Below are 19,385 nucleotides of genomic sequence, written 5' to 3'. Positions count from 1 at the left end.
GTCAGTCCCCACTATTCCCTGGACCTGGGGGGCGGCGTGGTTACAATTGACTGATGCATAACATACACTGGGAGTGTGAAGAAACACCTAAAGGAGAATGTCAGGACACTTTGTCTGCCGGGCATAAGTGTGGCCAACAAAAGTTTTTTCTGAACAGCAGAAACATTCGAAACCACCTTCTAAGGGCTAGAAAGAACATGGACCAGTCGCCTAATGATCTGGAGAATGTAGAAACATATGCTAGAAAGAAACTGGAAATGAAATTTGTCAAACAAAGGACAAAATATCAATAATAACAAATTTACAAAGAAAATTATAAAATGGAAGGTATAAATAAAAGGTTACAGCTTTGACAGGAATTTTATGTTAATGTCGGTAGTAATCATGTTGGCAGTGAAAATTAGTTTTCCTACCAATTATGTAATGTACTATCTGCATTGATGATTCACCAGACAAGAAACTGTGAAGCTCGATGAAGTGGATGAAGAGGAAAATCACAACAAAGGAATGGAATTAAAGAATATAATTCAAATAGAAGTATTCACACTAGCTTCGTTGTTCAGATGTCCTTGCTACCTTACATGTATGGTATTGTAATCACATATTGTAAGAGGTAAAATGTATTATTAGCCGGATATTTTCCCAACTTCACTCATATGAGGAGCAGGCTCAACAACATTTCTTTGCACACCTTTTATTCATGTTTCAAATTATTGCTTCAACTGTTTGTGATTGTATACTGTTCCCCACATTTAGAATAAGAAAAAACAAATTTTGAATTTTATAGAAAACAATTTTGGGTAACAGTTTTTTCTATGATCTTCTTTTCATTTGTAATTGATAATGATACATTGGTATGCTTGATTATGCTTCATATCATTTGATACTTTTCAGAAATATTCTGTTTTATAATGATTTGTTTTAAAACCAACATACATACATAATATTGTATTTTCAGATAAATGTTTAACTACTGAGAAATAGCAGCCATCATTTCATTTCACATACATGATACATATTTCTCTTGAATTGTTATTTTTTTGTTTAATAAAGTTAAAATTTCAGAAGCATCAGAAATTCATGTTTCTGATACAAACATAGCAAATGAAGTATCTGCTATATAAGTATGGAAATAAGGTGACCCGGATGGACATTTAACTTGACTATAAAAAAATCTCTAGTTTAAATCCAGATTCTGTTAATATTTCCATTGTCTTTATTTTTCAGAGGTTTTAATCCAAACTGACATAGCAATTCAAATTAAAAAGATAAATGTAATAATTGATACTTTTATTGGAACATATTTTTACATATATATGCATATATATATAAATCATTTTTCAGGTTTATTGATTTTCTTTAGGAATTAAATCATGCAGAAAGAGTCTTTTTTATTTCAAAGTATTTCACACAAATAATCAAGTGTTTCTAATGTTCTTTCAGGAGGAGCTATAGCCATGCCCTGGAAGTCCTGATGCTTTCTGGTATCCTGAAACACAAACAAAAGAAGATATAAAGAAAAATACTACAAATTTCCATTAGTTTGGCAGTTTTGGTCCATTCATGTATACTTAAGTATATACTGTCCATTTTGGTTGTTTTTGCATTGCGACATGTAAAATAAAATCTCAATGAGATTTATGTCTAATTTGTTAATGAAAATGTTCTTGAAAAGCACTGTAATTTCTCTATCAAAAAACATTTTTGCTAATTTTTGTTCAAAACTAAGTTTTTAATATATATATGCCAATCATGATGTACAATACCTGACTGAAACTATTTTCTGTAATTCAGAAAGTCAACGTCTGCAACTTGCCAATGTGCTCTTATCTGACAATATCATCCGTGAGTTGGAACAAACATTCTGTAAATATAGAGCAGAACATGACTTGCATGTGGCTATATTTCATGCTTGGAAGATAACAACTTTTGTAACTGATCACTTCAAGGTTATTATGCACATTTATTTTTTGACTGACACTCTTTAAAATGCAAACATTTCTTTCACAAATACATGGATGAATAGTATAAACCTTTGGCCATACTGTAGACGAATGAGCCATTACAGAATGCGATAAGGGCCCTGAATGATTACACATTAATGACTAAGGAAGCACTCAAAAGACATGTCAAAAGTCAAATGAAATGTCAATAATTATTAAAGCTAGTAATTTTAATTTTGATAATAGAATCTTTATGGAACATAAATAAAGAAAAAGTTAATGATGCATTAAGGTATTATCAAACAATCAGGTCTTTTTAAAAAGCCAATTGCAATGCTTTAAGGATGAGAGCCATGGTTGCTATAGAAACATGAGAATAGTTAAAGTATTAAATCTTTAAAAATTGTAACAATTATCTCCAACGCCCAAAGTTGCACAATGTCACTTGCACATCTGCATACTATTTTTTCAAACAGCAACCTAGCAGCCATTTAACATACCTGAGTAAACTAGTTTCTGCACTGCTGAGTCTCCAACTATTTCCCAATACTCAGAACATGACATTGTTGGTGACATCATGAAGTATGATATTGTATAACATCTAGCCATTTCTCATTACTAGGAACTGTACAATCTGTAATAAAATCAAGTAAATCAAATATTGCACTTAAATATATCACCATTCAGAACATAAAAGTAAGAAAAATACAGAAAAATAGTATTATTGACCGGCTAATGATCATCACTCAGAACGTAAAATGCATAAATAACAAAAAACATTATAAATGACTGTCTTTTGTTTATAACTCAGAAAGTTAAAGTAAAAAACGACAAAAAATAGTAATATTGACTGGCTAATGATCATCACTCAGAACGTAAAAGTCAAAAACGACAAAAAATAGTAATATCGACTGGCTAATGATCATCACTCAGAACGTAAAAGTCAAAAACGACAAAAAATAGTAATATCGACTGGCTAATGATCATCACTCAGAACGTAAAAGTCAAAAATGACAAAAAATAGTAATATCGACTGGCCAATGATCATCACTCAGAACGTAAAAGTCAAAAACGACAAAAAATAGTAATATCGACCGGCCAATGATCATCACTCAGAACATAAAAGAAGGAAAAGACAGAAAAATAGTAATATTGACCGGCTATTGATCATCACTCAGAACGTAAAAGAAGGAAACGACAGAAAAATAGTAATATCGACCGGCTATTGATCATCACTCAGAACGTAAAAGAAGGAAACGACAGAAAAATAGTAATATCGACTGGCTATTGATCATCACTCAGAACGTAAAAGAAGGAAACGACAGAAAAATAGTAATATCGACCGGCTATTGATCATCACTCAGAACGTAAAAGAAGGAAACGACAGAAAAATAGTAATATTGACCGGCTATTGATCATCACTCAGAACATAAAAGAAGGAAACGACAGAAAAATAGTAATATCGACTGGCTATTGATCATCACTCAGAACGTAAAAGAAGGAAACGACAGAAAAATAGTAATATCGACTGGCTATTGATCATCACTCAGAACGTAAAAGTCAAAAACGACAAAAAATAGTAATATTAACCAGCTATTGATCGTCATTCAGAACGTTAAAAGTCAAAAACGACAAAAAATAGTAATATTAACTGGCTAATGATCATCACTCAGAACGAGAAAGTCAAAAACGACAAAAAATAGTACTATTAACCGGCTATTGATCATCACTCAGAATGTAAAAGTCAAAAACGACAAAAAATAGTAATATCGACCGGCTATTGATCATCACTCAGAATGTAAAAGTAGGAAAAGACAGAAAAATAGTAATATTGACCGGCTATTGATCATCACTCAGAACGTAAAAGAAGGAAACGACAGAAAAATAGTAATATCGACTGGCTATTGATCATCACTCAGAACGTAAAAGTCAAAAACGACAAAAAATAGTAATATTAACCAGCTATTGATCATCATTCAGAACGTAAAAGAAGGAAAAGACAGAAAAATAGTAATATTAACTGGCTGTTGATAATCACTCAGAACGTAAAAGAAGGAAACGACAGAAAAATAGTAATATTAACCAGCTATTGATCATCATTCAGAATGTTTAAGTCAAAAACGACAAAAAATAGTAATATTAACTGGCTAATGATCATCACTCAGAACGAGAAAGTCAAAAACGACAAAAAATAGTAATATTAACCGGCTATTGATCATCACTCAGAATGTAAAAGTCAAAAACGACAAAAAATAGTAATATCGACCGGCTATTGATCATCACTCAGAATGTAAAAGTAGGAAAAGACAGAAAAATAGTAATATTGACCGGCTATTGATCATCACTCAGAACGTAAAAGAAGGAAACGACAGAAAAATAGTAATATCGACTGGCTATTGATCATCACTCAGAACGTAAAAGTCAAAAACGACAAAAAATAGTAATATTAACCAGCTATTGATCATCATTCAGAACGTAAAAGAAGGAAAAGACAGAAAAATAGTAATATTAACTGGCTGTTGATAATCACTCAGAACGTAAAAGAAGGAAACGACAGAAAAATAGTAATATTAACCAGCTATTGATCATCATTCAGAATGTTTAAGTCAAAAACGACAAAAAATAGTAATATTAACTGGCTAATGATCATCACTCAGAACGAGAAAGTCAAAAACGACAAAAAATAGTAATATTAACCGGCTATTGATCATCACTCAGAATGTAAAAGTCAAAAACGACAAAAAATAGTAATATCGACCGGCTATTGATCATCACTCAGAACGTAAAAGTAGGAAAAGACAGAAAAATAGTAATATTGACCGGCTATTGATCATCACTCAGAACGTCAAAGAAGGAAACGACAGAAAAATAGTAATATCGACTGGCTATTGATCATCACTCAGAACGTAAAAGAAGGAAACGACAGAAAAATAGTAATATCGACTGGCTATTGATCATCACTCAGAACGTAAAAGAAGGAAACAACAGAAAAATAGTAATATCGACTGGCTATTGATCATCACTCAGAACGTAAAAGAAGGAAACGACAGAAAAATAGTAATATCGACTGCTATTGATCATCACTCAGAACGTAAAAGAAGGAAACGACAGAAAAATAGTAATATTAACTAGCTATTGATCATCACTCAGAACGTAAAAGAAGGAAACGACAGAAAAATAGTAATATTAACTGGCTATTGATCATCACTTAGAACGTAAAAGTAGGAAAAGACAGAAAAATAGTGATATCCACTATCCACTCAGAACGAGAAAGTCACTAACGACAAAAAAATACAATTATTGACTAGCGATTGATCATCACTTAGACTGTAGACAAAAAATAGTATAACAGGTGGTAAATTGACTTTTGATCATCACTCAGAACTAGAAAGTAGCTACAGTATTTAATTTAAAAGTCTAGTAATTTCCAATACTTGGTAACCTTCCTGACAAGTTAAAAAACAAAATATGTAATCCAGTTACTCAGTATCTTATTTGTTAAACTTACCTGGTACATAAAAGATTTTCTTGCACATCCAAGGAATGAAAAGAAACATTTTTCGTACATGTTTAGATTTATGGTGGCAGACAACAATTTTAATTGTATTTCCATCTGTATGATCATTGCTTGTGTCGATTCGGTATTGGTATGATCTTTAGCGCTAACCAAGATAATTAGGCATTCGGAGCTCCTGGGCCATTTTATTGAAAACAACCTCGGATGTATGCCGGTACATCTGTTGAAGTAGTTCGTAAAATTTTGAATTATATCATTATTTAAATGTAATGTTTTAGAGTCGTATTTATTGATCTAAGTTTAAATTTATTCTCATTGAATTGTATTTTAGCAAACATAATGAAGAATCCCAAGAGTAAAGTCACAAAGTTTAACTGCTAAATAAAATTACTACGCGATCTACTTGCAGCGGACTTAAACGTACCACTTTTTGAGGGTGTAAACCATCCAAATACATCCGAGGTTGTTTTCGATAAAATGGCCGAGGAGTTCCGAATGATAATTAGGGTACCAGTCTAATAGAAACTGGGCCGATCGATCATGTGACACTCTCAACTTTCGGATTGCTTGTAAACACACATATATTCGTTATGAATATCAAGAAATATACTAGAAATGTTAGTTTTTCACTCATTGAAACGTAAATATTATCAATTCAACTATTCATAGACGTGCTGATCTTTATTTCAATATCAGTAAGTCAGGCAACAGACTGAACAGTGGTAAATCACTAAATGAGATAGGGACAAATATTTTCTACAGTACAGTAGAGTACAGGATGTACTGAAAACAGGATGTCATTCAAATTACACAGGATCTTATAAATAAGGGAGAAAGTAATCTGTTGGATACGCAAGAATATTTGGAATATGCTCCGTAACACACTGATTGGGATTCAAACCCGCCACATGTCATAATTTACTGCTAGGTGCATCCACAGGTGGTTAGCGTGTGGTAAATTTTTTTTATCTATTTTTATATATAATATAGTATATTATATATAAAAATAGATAAAAAAAAATTACCACACGCTAACCACCTGTGGGTGCATCTTGCTGTACTGGTATGGGGTAGCTTGGCAGGCCTTTTGTCATTCTAAAATGCCGTCCAGGCTTCTTTTTTTTAATGATGTTTGACCAGGCTAAACATCATTAAAAAGAAGCCTGGACTGCATTTTAGAATGACTAGTCAGGCCCTATCTCTAATAGGGCATTCCTGAGTACTTAAGTTAAATTTCAATTGAGTAATATATGGTTATCCATGGATATAAATAATCAAACATACCAGGTACAGTTTCATGTACGATGGCTGTCTGTAAAGTTTGTGCACAGGACTCGGGAGCAAATTCATTCCACCAATTATAAATGTAAACAATATAATTATAAAATGACTTGTCGGGCAATATATTGTGAAGAACAATTGAATATTTCATTAAAGAATACTGATTAAAAGAATTTCTATGTGCAGTTTTTAACAACCTCCCGTTTCAGCACGGTGCACCTTGACACTTCATGGCATCGTGAAGTAAAGAAGACCATTCTTTCCAAAGACTTATCTGCCCATATCCTTACTTTGCTGTATCTTATTGAGTGTATTTTTCATCATTTTATATTAGAAACAACTATGAAGATCATTTAATTGTTATTCAAACCAGTATGGGTTTGGGTTTTTTTTTCCTCATGTTTTCTTATAATTTTTGTAAGTAAATTGTTAATGCTCAAATCTGATAAAAACCTTCAAAGGCCCATTTTGAAACAGTTTTAAGTGGAACGTTTCGCTGTATGTTGATGTACTTGATGTACTTGGTTGGTAATTTTCAAATTGGCATATCAAGTTCTTTGTGTGGAGGTTTAGGGTCCAGTAGACCCTTCAGGGTTGCAGCATGCTTTTCTCTGAAGGGATCTGTTGGCCTTGCAAGTTAGAAATGGTGGCAGCGGTGGGATGAAGACAACTGCCGGACCGGAGGTTCCCAGGCCAAGACTCGGGATGAGTCTTCTCTGTGGGTAAAGTAATGTAATGCTCTGCTGTAGGCAGAAGTGCATTCATAGTGTAACTTTCCGCTGTAGGTAGAAGTGTGTTCATAGTGTAACTTTCCGCTGTAGGCAGAAGTGTGTTCATAGTGTAACTTTCCGCTGTAGGCAGAAGTGCGTTCAGAGTGTAACTTTCCGCTGTAGGCAGAAGTGTGTTCATACTGTAACTTTCCGCTGTAGGCAGAAGTGCATTCATAGTGTAACTTTCCGCTGTAGGCAGAAGTGCATTCATAGTGTAACTTTCCGCTGTAGGCAGAAGTGTGTTCATACTGTAACTTTCCGCTGTAGGCAGAAGTGTGTTCATAGTATAACTTTCCGCTGTAGGCAGAAGTGCATTCATAGTGTAACTTTCCGCTGTAGGCAGAAAAGCATTCATAGCGTAACTTTCCGCTGTAGGCAGAAGTGCATTCATAGCGTAACTTTCCGCTGTAGGCAGAAGTGCATTCATAGTGTAACTTTCCGCTGTAGGCAGAAGTGCATTCATAATGTAACTTTCCGCTGTAGGCGGAAGTATGTTCATAGTATGTTTATGTACTTGGTTGGCAATATGCAAATTAGCATATCAAGTTCTTTGTGTGGAGGTTTAGTGTCTATTATATTTAAGACCAGTAGACCACTTCAGGGTTGAGCATGCTTTACTCTGAAGGGATCTGTTGGCCTTGTTGGCCTCGCACTTTACACAAGGTTGGAAACATTTTGTTTTAAGCATTAGTTGAAATATGTACCTGATGCGGAGAACACATACGTACATTCCTAACAGGTGTAAAAATTATCATGCGTAAGGAGTAAATTTTAATGTTCAGAATAAACAACAAAACATTTTGAAACAAGGATATGTGCACCATGTTTAACTTCGGTTTCAAGGTTTTCAAAGTTGCTATTTTCGTCCATTAGTTTCTTAATCTCGTAAAAAAGTTATGACATTTATGATCACATTCAAATGTTGTACAGTGTTTTAAGAGGTATTAGGGTTATACGATATCAATTCTATGTTGAGTTGCATTTCATATGAAAGTTGAATCATGATAACTTTTATTTTGCAACCCAAAACATTTCAAAGTGCTCTGTGTTCCATATTCTAAGTTTCCTTAGCAACGTTAGCTAAAATAATGTATGGTCATATCTACATACTTAATCTGTGTATTAAATGATTTAAAATAGGTGACTCTTTGAAAAGTTCAACTCTACATAGCTATCTCAATATTAAATAATACGAAGCCTGTCCACAAACTGTACAAACAGCCCTCGTAAATATTTCTTACATGTATTCAAGTATGTACATGTACAGTTGAAAAATGTTACAAAAGTGATATAAAATTGTATTTTACTGTATTTTCCAGAGTGAAATGTTGACCATTTAGATCAAGATGTCATCTGGAGCGTCCGAATCTGAAGAAGAAATATCTATTGAGGAATCCCTGCTGCTATGCGCACGGCGCGGTCAGACAAACATAATACATGACATTTTGCAGAGCAAAAAACAGGGCACAGTCCAACTGAACATAAACTGTAAAGGTAGGACCATTCACCAAATAAAGACTGTGATTATGTGGCTAGTAACAAGTTCTGTATTGATAAATTAAGTAGATAAAGCTTCCAATAAAAATGACAAAAGTGTCACTTACTGTATACATAAAAATGTGTTCACAAAACAAATGGGTTGATATCTGATTTCAAATTAAGAAGATAATGAAGACAATACAGTTATGTTACCTATTGCAAGGTACATCAATATACTTTCCTCAAGTCCCTGAGCTGTGAAATAATACCATACTTCAACTATAAGAGTTTTAGACTTTGGTGGGCTTATAATGATTATCTTTGCTGATACAATCAAGTGTGAAATTGTCATATGGTAAATTGTTGCTATTTTCAGGCAGTCAGAAAGCCAACAGGGGCTGGACCCCTCTTCATCTAGCAGCCTATTTTGGACACACAGACAGTGTCAAACTGTTACTACAAGTTGGTTTATACTTTACACATATTCAAAATAGTTAAAATTTATTTGACATTAAAAATAACCTCAATAAATCGGTTTTCATAGCATAAAATACTTGTCAAAAATGTTTATTTCCATTATGATGGATGTTTATTTATCTGTTTTCAAAGAAAAGGTTTAAGACAATTGTCTTATGCGTTGTTATACCAGTACATATAAAGTCATCACAAAACATATTATATTTTCGAGCCCACTTGCAGTGAGTGAGATATAGTTGTCACAATTGCAATTCCTAGTATGTGTGTGTATCAGTCCATGGTTATGTGCATCCGGCCGGACTGAAATTGTCTGGACTGTATCTTGTATTAATGGATTTTGGACTTGCAGGTGTCGTGTAGCGCACAAGACCAAAGTCTTTACATCAAAGGTCAAGGTTAATGTCACGCTTATTATTTTTTTGAGCAATTCCCCTTGCATATGAACAAAACAAAACAGCAATATGTCATTGTTTTGCAGTTTGGTGCGAGGGTAAATGAAGTGAACAACGTCGGTGATACAGCATTACACAAGGCAGTCCTCACAAATAGACTTGTATGGTCATTTAAAAATTATCTGGTATAAACAATTGAAAATAACAGCAATGTCTGGTCCATATATCCAACATCCATCAAATGAAATAGTTGTGCAGAACCAATTTTGGAACCAATTTGGCTGAAGATGAAGTGACCAATGACATTAAGATGATTTGCAAACGCCTTTCTTGTCATAGCTTATTTTCATGTGATTGGAGAATATGCTTGTAGCTGTTAATCAGACTAACTTGTCAAACCTTTAGTAGTTGTTAAATAAAAAACATGATGTGATGTCTAATAATGAAATGGTTCTTAATTTTTAATGAATTGTTTTCATTTCACAATTCAGGAAGTTGTGCGAACATTGCTAGCTGGTGCAGCTGATGTGTCTTTAATAAATGCAGAAGGCCAAAAAGCTGGAAACCTGACCACTAATAAGGAGATAATCAGGCTTATTGATGGTAGGGTTATTGTAACATATTCAGGCAGGGTTAATAATTAGTGTGAGCCTTTTTAAAAATAAAGTATTAGTTATAGACTCTTGACATCATTCAATAAAAACATCTTCTGAAATGAACAATATCAATTTTCCAAGTGATGCCAATCAATCGATCATGTTTGGTATTCAAATGTCAAAATCGGTATTCGAATATTTGATTTTTTTCGGGTTGAATAAATTGATTAATCAACCTTTTGCCTATAACTCTGTTGTTGTGTATCTAATGCCAGAGGTGTGAATGTGCTGATAATACACTAAACACTTGTCATGCGTCATTTAAGGACATATCATCGGGTAGTAGAAAAGGGCCGCATATTATTAAAATAACTGGCTATTAGACAATTGACATCAGCAATTTCAATTAGTTTCCGTAAACTGAATGGTATAGCGTCTCTCGATATATTTCCTCTATTGGTGTACACTAGAAGAGTCAAAATCCACATTTGTTGTACTTGATTTTTTTAGCAAATGAGCAAAAAAGTAAAATTTGACCCTGAGCATATTAACAGCCTCTCTAAAGCAAAGCCAAAGCTGAAGGAAGCCAAAATGCATGGATGCCTTCAAGAAGACAAATGCATCAACTGAATCAAATGCATGGCCACGTATAGTAAAACAAAATGCATGGCCAACTATAGGAAGCCAAAATGCATGGCTTCCTATAGGAAGACATAATGCATGGCCACCTAAAGGAAAACAAAATGCATGGCCAACTATAGGAAGCCAAAATGCATGGCTTTCTACTGGAAGACATATTGCATGGCCACCTATAGCAAGACAAAATACATGGACACTTAAGGGCTTAAGGGGAAGTCACATGCATGGCCACCTATAGGAAGATAAAATGCTTGCCTGCCTAAATAAAGCCAAAATGCATGGCCACCTCAAGGACAACAAAATGCATGGCAACCTAAAGGATGACAAAATGCATGACCACCTATAGGATAAAAAAATGCATGGCCACCTATAGGATGTCGAATGCATGGCCACCTATAGGATGTCGAATGCATGGCCACCTATAGGATGTCGAATGCATGGCCACCTATAAACTATAGAGGCTGATCATTTTAGCTTGGCAATTTCGCCCATGGTATAATGCCAACTGGTGTATATTTTCAGCTGCAGAGGAACATGATGCCAGCAAAATGGAGGAGGAGTTTATGTCATCAGTGCGGGAGGGCCATCTGGATAAAATACAGGAACTGGTCTGTATAGTTCGAATAATGGAAATACTAAACTGGTTTTAGGTAGAAAATCTAACGATAAAATATCCTCGAAAAATTATAAACTATTGTTGTAACTGAGAATAATAAATAAAACAAGATTACATCAAAATGACCATATACTCAGTGTAGATTATATATAAGTATAATTTGAGCAGCATATAGAACTTAAATTAATTTTTGTATGGGGACATTTTGACCAACATAGTTTCAAGTATTGCTGTGATATAATTCATTTCTTACATTCTACAGGTGTCAAGTGGCCGGTTTAGCCGTATGGACTGTCGGGACAGTTTCGGGAACACAGCCCTGCATGTGGCAGCCCAATCGGGACAGAAGGAAGTGGCTGTCTACCTACTGCAGCAAGGCGTTCATACCAACACCAAGAACAAACAGGGTGGGTGCTTCAAGTGTATGCAGAAAATCAAACTTTATAAAGAAACAAAAATTTATTCTCCAAGATAAGAGTGTGCAGTACGATGTGAAATTATAAACAATCATGATGGCATGGCCATTTATAGCAAATGGAAAAAGTAAGTAGCTTATGCAAATGTTTTAATGGCAAATTTTGAGATAAGAATAATAATGCGACTGCAGCTAATAAAGATGTTGATTGTGATGGTGATGATGATCTTCATAATGTTGTTGATGAACATGGTGCTAATATTGGCTTTAAAAGCAAGACCCTGTTCCACTCCACAGGTCAGTTGGCATCGGAGGTTGCCCGAACCGAGCCTATGAAACAGCTTCTCCATGTTCAACCTCGAAAGACAGCTGTGAAAATGCCTGCACGCTTCGAAGGACTCCTCATTAAGGTTTGGAGAGCTTATCTTATTTTTATAAAATACATGTAAATTGTATATGGATTTTTTATGGCAATAAAATTGCACAAATTATGTTATATAATACTTGGTAAGAATATATTGTGTGTTGTACAGGAGAATACCAGCATTTTCAGGCTATTTGAGGTAGGTTACTCATACCTGTGTTTTAGAAAATTGTGGGGAATGCCATTTGTTTACTTCCTGTGAGAGAAAAAACTACATTTTTTGTGGTATTTTGGCCAATTTGGCAATTTTTTCCATATGCATATGCATATTCTTTTTGGCAATGGTATATAAAAAAAATATCAGCCATAAAAACATTTAAAATAATATAAACATGTATGTATTATGTGTTAACAGAAGCGGTTTATGGGGACAACGCCAGTCTGGGTGGTGCTTGAGAGAGGGGTTCTCTCTTACTTCAAAAATAGGTAACATCTCTATTGATTTTAAGTACAGTGGAAACCCGTTGGCTCAATATTCCAGGGACAGGCAAAAATACTTTGAGCCTTGCTAATATCGAAACCAAGGGTGATTGCTTACGGAATGTTTACTTTTCATTGATATGTTAAATACGTTTACCATGTTTACCTTGTTTGTTATTTTCCTGCATTATCTCGGCTAGAGAAAAGTACACATGCATGTACACATACACATACATGTAGCATTTTCTAATTGACCTAATGACAAAATGTAAATCAAATATCCTAATAAATTTAAATGCATAACAAACTTCTAAGCAATTAAACCATTTAAATGTCACCAGGATTATTATATTAAATGATATTATTCTCAGAGGGGATGCTTCCACTGGTGCTAAACGGAGGGGAATGAAATACCTGGACAATGCAACTCTGAAGGTGCTGCCTTGTTTTCAATAGCCTATAGACTAAAATATGATTTTTTTAACCGGACTGTAATTATATATATTTTTTTTTTTTTTGTACTTAGTGTAGCAATTTCAAATATTAATTATTATTATCATTATAATACTGATATGTGTACACCATGTTATGTTTAAGGTGCAAAGGTGCAAGCTCCTCTCTAGATATGTATAATTAAATTTGATTAAAGTGTACCTCATGTCTAAATAATATGTAAGACAACAGTTTTAAGAGTAACAATTCAGCTGCAACATAATTCTTAATGTGTTTGCCTTTTTCAGACATCAGAAACAATTATCTACGACTTTCTAATCCAGTACTCTGATGGGACATATCACAGACTGGGGATTGACCCTGGGGCTTCTAATGTCAGGGTGGGGCATGACCCTGTCACTGGCGAGGTCATTACTAGACAGGTAAGCATGGTATCAAACGGAATCATCTTGATGTTGTCTGTCTTTCAGTTTATCAAACATGGAAGTTTTTTTAGTCTGTATGTTTTGAAAGAAGAGCTGAGGATAATGGCAGCAGCCTTGTTGTGTGTGTCAACAAAAACAAAGGCCATAACTCAAACACCAAGTAAGATTTTGAAATGAAACTTGCAAGTTACAATGGGTACACATTGGAATTTACAATAGGTACACATTGCAAGTTACAGTAGGTACACATTGAAAGTTACAATAGGTACACATTGCAAGGTACACATTGCAAGTTACAGTAGGTACACATTGCAAGTTACAGTAGGTACACATTGAAAGTTACAATAGGTACACATTGCAAATTACACCTTGCAAATGACAATAGGTACACATTGCAAGGTACACATTGGAATTTACAATAGGTACACATTGCAAGTTACAGTAGGTACACATTGAAAGTTACAATAGGTACACATTGCAAGTTACAATAGGTACACATTGCAAATTACACCTTGCAAATGACAATAGGTACACATTGCAAGGTACACATTGGAATTTACAATAGGTACACATTGCAAGTTACAATAGGTACACATTGCAAGTTACAATAGGTACACATTGCAAGTTATAATAGGTACACATTGGAATTTACAACAGGTACACATTGCAAGTTACAGTAGGTACACATTGCAAGTTATAATAGGTACACATTGGAATTTACAACAGGTACACATTGCAAGTTACAATAGGTACACATTGCAAGTTACAATAGGTACACATTGCAAGTTACAAAAGGTACACATTGCAAGTTACAATAGGTACACATTGCAAGTTACAATAGGTACACACTGCAAGTTATAATAGGTACACATTGGAATTTACAACAGGTACACATTGCAAGTTACAGTAGGTACACATTGCAAGTTATAATAGGTTCACATTGGAATTTACAACAGGTACACATTGCAAGTTACAATAGGTACACATTGCAAGTTACAATAGGTACACATTGCAAGTTACAATAGGTACACGTTGCAAGTTACAATAGGTACACATTGCTAGTTACAATAGGTACACCTTGCAAGTTACAATAGGTACATATTGCAAGTTACAATAGGTACAAGTTACAATATGTACACATTGCAAGTTACAATGGGTGCAAGTTACAATATGTACACATTGCAAGTTACAATAGGTACAAGTTACAATATGTACACATTGCAAGTTACAATGGGTACAAGTTACAGTAGGTACACATTGCAAGTTACAATGGGTACACATTGCAAGTTACAATAGGTACACATTGCAAGTTACAACAGGTACACATTGCAAGTTACAATAGGTACACGTTGCAAGTTACAATAGGTACACATTGCTAGTTACAATGGGTGCAAGTTACAGTAGGTACACATTGCTAGTTACAATGGGTGCAAGTTACATTAGGTACACATTGCTAGTTACAATAGGTGCAAGTTACATTAGGTACACATTGCTAGTTACAATGGGTGCAAGTTACATTAGGTACACATTGCTAGTTACAATGGGTGCAAGTTACATTAGGTACACATTGCTAGTTACAATGGGTGCAAGTTACATTAGGTACACATTGCAAGTTACAATGGGTACAAGTTACAGTAGGTACACATTGCAAGTTACAACAGGTACACATTGCAAGTTACAATAGGTACAAATTGCAAGTTACAATAGGTACACATTGCAAGTTACAATAGGTACACGTTACAAGTTACAATATGTACACATTGCAAGTTACAATGGGTGCAAGTTACATTAGGTACACATTGCAAGTTACATTAGGTACACATTGCAAGTTACAATATGTACACATTGCAAGTTACAATGGGTACAAGTTACAGTAGGTACACATTGCAAATTACAATGGGTGCAAGTTACATTAGGTACACATTGCAAGTTACAATATGTACACATTGCAAGTTACAATGGGTGCAAGTTACATTAGGTACACATTGCAAGTTATAATGGGTGCAAGTTACATTAGGTACACATTGCAAGTTACAATGTGTACACATTGCAAGTTACAATGGGTACAAGTTACATTAGGTACACATTGCAAGTTATAATGGGTGCAAGTTACATTAGGTACACATTGCAAGTTACAATATGTACACATTGCAAGTTACAATATGTACACATTGCAAGTTACAATATGTACACATTGCAAGTTACAATGGGTGCAAGTTACATTAGGTACACATTGCAAGTTACAATGGGTACAAGTTACAGTAGGTACACATTGCAAGTTACAACAGGTACACATTGCAAGTTACAATAGGTACACATTGCAAGTTACAATAGGTACACATTGCAAGTTACAATAGGTACACGTTGCAAGTTACAATAGGTACACATTGCTAGTTACAATAGGTACACCTTGCAAGTTACAATAGGTACATATTGCAAGTTACAATAGGTACAAGTTACAATATGTACACATTACAAGTTACAATAGGTGCAAGTTACATTAGGTACACATTGCAAGTTACAATGGGTACACATTGCAAGTAACAATAGGTGTACATTGCAAGTTACAATGGGTACACATTGCAAGTTACAATAGGTATACATTGCAAGTTACAATGGGTACACATTGCAAGTTACAATGGGTACACATTGCAAGTTACAATAGGTATACATTGCAAGTTACAATGGGTACACATTGCAAGTTACAATAGGTGCAAGTTACATTAGGTACACATTACAAGTTACAATAGGTGCAAGTTACATTAGGTACACATTGCAAGTTACAATAGGTGCAAGTTACATTAGGTACACATTGCAAGTTACAATAAGTGCAAGTTACAATGGGTACACATTGCAAGTTACAATAAGTGCAAGTTACAATAGGTACACATTGCAAGTTACATTGGGTACACAATGCAAGTTACAATAGGTACAAGTTACAATAGGTACACATTGCAAGTTACATTGGGTACACATTGCAAGTTACAATAGGTACAAGTTACAATAGGTACAAGTTACAATACATACACATATTATTTATTTGTAATGCCCCTTGTTTGACTTAGAAAAACAACAACAGACGAGCATTAATGTTTGCTCTGCGGCATTCTTGTTTAAACTTTATAGGTTATATAGGTGTTTACACTATATAGGGGATGTAGGTGTTTACACTATATAGGGCATATAGGTGTTTACACTATATAGGGCATATAGGTGTTTACACTATATAGGGCATATAGGTGTTTACACTATATAGGGCATATAGGTGTTTACACTATATAGATGTTTACACTATATAGGGTATATAGGTGTTTACACTATATAGGGCATATAGGTGTTTACACTATATAGGGCATATAGGTGTTTACACTATATAGGGCATATAGGTGTTTACACTATATAGGGTATATAGGTGTTTACATCATATAGGGCATATAGGTGTTTACACTATATAGGTGTTTACACTATATAGGGCATATAGGTGTTTACACTATATAGGGCATATAGGTGTTTACACTATATAGGGTATATAGGTGTTTACACTATATAGGGTATGTAGGTGTTTACACTATAAAGGTTATGTAGGTGTTTACACTATATAGGGCATGTAGGTGTTTACACTTTATAGGGCATGTAGGTGTTTACACTATATAGGGCATATAGGTGTTTACACTATATAGGTGTTTACACTAAATAGGGCATATAAGTGTATACACTATATAAGGCATATACGTGTTTACACTATATAGGGAATATAGGTGTTTACACTATATAGGGCATATATGTGTTTACACTATATAGGGTATATAAGTGTTTACACTATATAGGGTATATAGGTGTTTACACTATATAGGGTATGTAGGTGTTTACATTATATAGGGCATGTAGTTTCACTGACAACTCTTACTAGACACTGTAGAAAAACATTACAATACATTCATTTCATTTTCTCAGATGTACTGAAACAAAAATGTTTATAGCTGTTTAATTTTAGGTTTGATCTGAAGAATAGTGGAATTAACACACAGATGTCAAACTTTAACTATTGGCAATAACATGTTGGTCATGTAGTTTGCCTCAATAACAAGTCTATGTTTGAATTATTGTGTCATATGAGAAATTTGATAAATAATTTGATTGGTATAGACATTCTTTGCTGTATGCATAAAATTTGATTATAAAGATTGGTCAAATATGATGTCATTTAAATATTGAAAGCAGTTTCAGTATATGTACATCCTCATTATAACCAGTATTATAATATCCTTAGCATTGATTATTGAAGCAATAGGGCTTTGAGATGAAATAATACATAATAAAATGATTTAAAAATTACTATTGAAAAGCTGCATGCTCATATTTTAAGGGAGTTGCTATTTTATTGGTAAAAGTAGTCTGGGACTTTTTGGATTCTCTTTTGCATGCATGTTATCAATAACTTCAGGTGTGGATCAATGCATTAAAAGAGCACATAGCATACAACACCCACTACATTGACCAGGGTAGACAGAAACATGTGGAAACCACTGAGATTGAGCCTTGTATCACCATGCAGGAGGCACTCAAGGTATTTGTATTGTTGGAACATCACTTGCAACAAGTGTAACCCTGACCAGACTCGAATCTCCAACCATTGTAATAGGTAGTGGTTAAAATTAGCACAAGCTTGTAAGCCCTGCGCTGGTAAAATACTTCCTTGGCTTGGTTCAATTTTCAATTTTATATAGCCGTGCTTGTTGAATTTTGTTTATGGGAAGTACAAGCATAAGGAATCGGGCTTGATTTATGGCAGACACCAGCATAAGGATTCGGGCTTGATTTATGGCAGACACCAGCATAAGGATTCGGGCTTGATTTATGGCAGACACCAGCATAAGGATTCGGGCTTGATTTATGGCAGACACCAGCATAAGGATTCGGGCCTGTTCATAAAAAATATTCATTTTATAAATACCCTTTTTTACCCTTTCATAGTGTATAAATTTGGCAAATATAACTTGAAATATAACATATGAAATGTAAAATTGTGTCACTTTACTATGCTCTTGTTAATTTCTTATCCATTTGTACAGTATATTTTTATGCGATTGAAGGTAGGCATATTAAAATCAGACCATCCTTTCATCCATCCTTTTGTACATTTGTGTGTCCAGCTCAATTTCTCGCATCAGGGCTGTAACTTTCTCTTGTATGGACAGATTTTAAAATAACTTGCCACAAGTGTTCAACATATGAAGACCATGTGTCTTGTACAAGACCAGTGTTCCTACCTTAAAGTTTAAGGTTACACTTAGTGTTTGAAAACTGTGGAATTCTGCATATAAGGAGATAAAATATAGGTGCTAGTGTCTGGGCCATGACTTTCTCATGTATGGACCGATTTTAAAATAACTTGCCACATGTGTATGACATACCAAAACGACGTATCGCATGCTAGACCCGTGTCCAAAACCCTAAATTCAAGGTCAAACTTAGTGTTTATTCACAATTGAATGCTGTATATAAGGACATAGAGTATAGATGTTCGTGTCTGGTCTG

General features: G+C 34.4%; 1 protein-coding gene and 1 long non-coding RNA gene across 7 annotated transcripts in view; one reads left to right on the top strand and one right to left on the bottom strand.

The window, feature by feature from the left end:
- Positions 1-1,275: 1,275 nt before the first annotated feature.
- LOC128206427 (uncharacterized) lies at positions 1,276-5,956 on the bottom strand. The gene is made up of 5 exons (XR_008256466.1): positions 5,885-5,956; positions 5,452-5,680; positions 2,444-2,577; positions 1,767-1,864; positions 1,276-1,489 (listed from the first exon to the last, which is right to left on the bottom strand). It is a non-coding gene; the product is annotated as an uncharacterized LOC128206427 (long non-coding RNA).
- The window catches only part of LOC128206426 (oxysterol-binding protein-related protein 1-like), a 131,565-nt gene continuing 118,030 nt past the window's right edge, over positions 5,851-19,385 (top strand). The window contains exons 1-12 of one of the 6 annotated variants that reach the window (XM_052908851.1): positions 5,851-6,029; positions 8,831-9,005; positions 9,367-9,452; positions 9,946-10,020; positions 10,351-10,462; positions 11,617-11,702; positions 11,973-12,117; positions 12,423-12,535; positions 12,905-12,975; positions 13,341-13,404; positions 13,710-13,844; positions 18,292-18,414. In XM_052908851.1, coding sequence (XP_052764811.1) covers positions 8,858-9,005; positions 9,367-9,452; positions 9,946-10,020; positions 10,351-10,462; positions 11,617-11,702; positions 11,973-12,117; positions 12,423-12,535; positions 12,905-12,975; positions 13,341-13,404; positions 13,710-13,844; positions 18,292-18,414 — 1,158 coding nt within the window. In that variant the 5' untranslated portion in view covers positions 5,851-6,029; positions 8,831-8,857. Of the gene's footprint in view, positions 6,156-6,191; positions 6,415-6,728; positions 6,748-8,830; positions 9,006-9,366; positions 9,453-9,945; positions 10,021-10,350; positions 10,463-11,616; positions 11,703-11,972; positions 12,118-12,422; positions 12,536-12,904; positions 12,976-13,340; positions 13,405-13,709; positions 13,845-18,291; positions 18,415-19,385 lie in introns of those variants that run through there. The other 5 variants (XM_052908846.1, XM_052908848.1, XM_052908847.1 and 2 more) reach the window with 5 other exon arrangements.

The sequence above is a fragment of the Mya arenaria genome, chromosome 10, assembly GCF_026914265.1.
Source record: "Mya arenaria isolate MELC-2E11 chromosome 10, ASM2691426v1".
NCBI classification, from domain to species: Eukaryota; Metazoa; Mollusca; class Bivalvia; order Myida; family Myidae; genus Mya; species Mya arenaria.
Note: the sequence above shows the minus strand (reverse complement) of the source record. Positions and strands in the feature narration are given on the sequence as shown.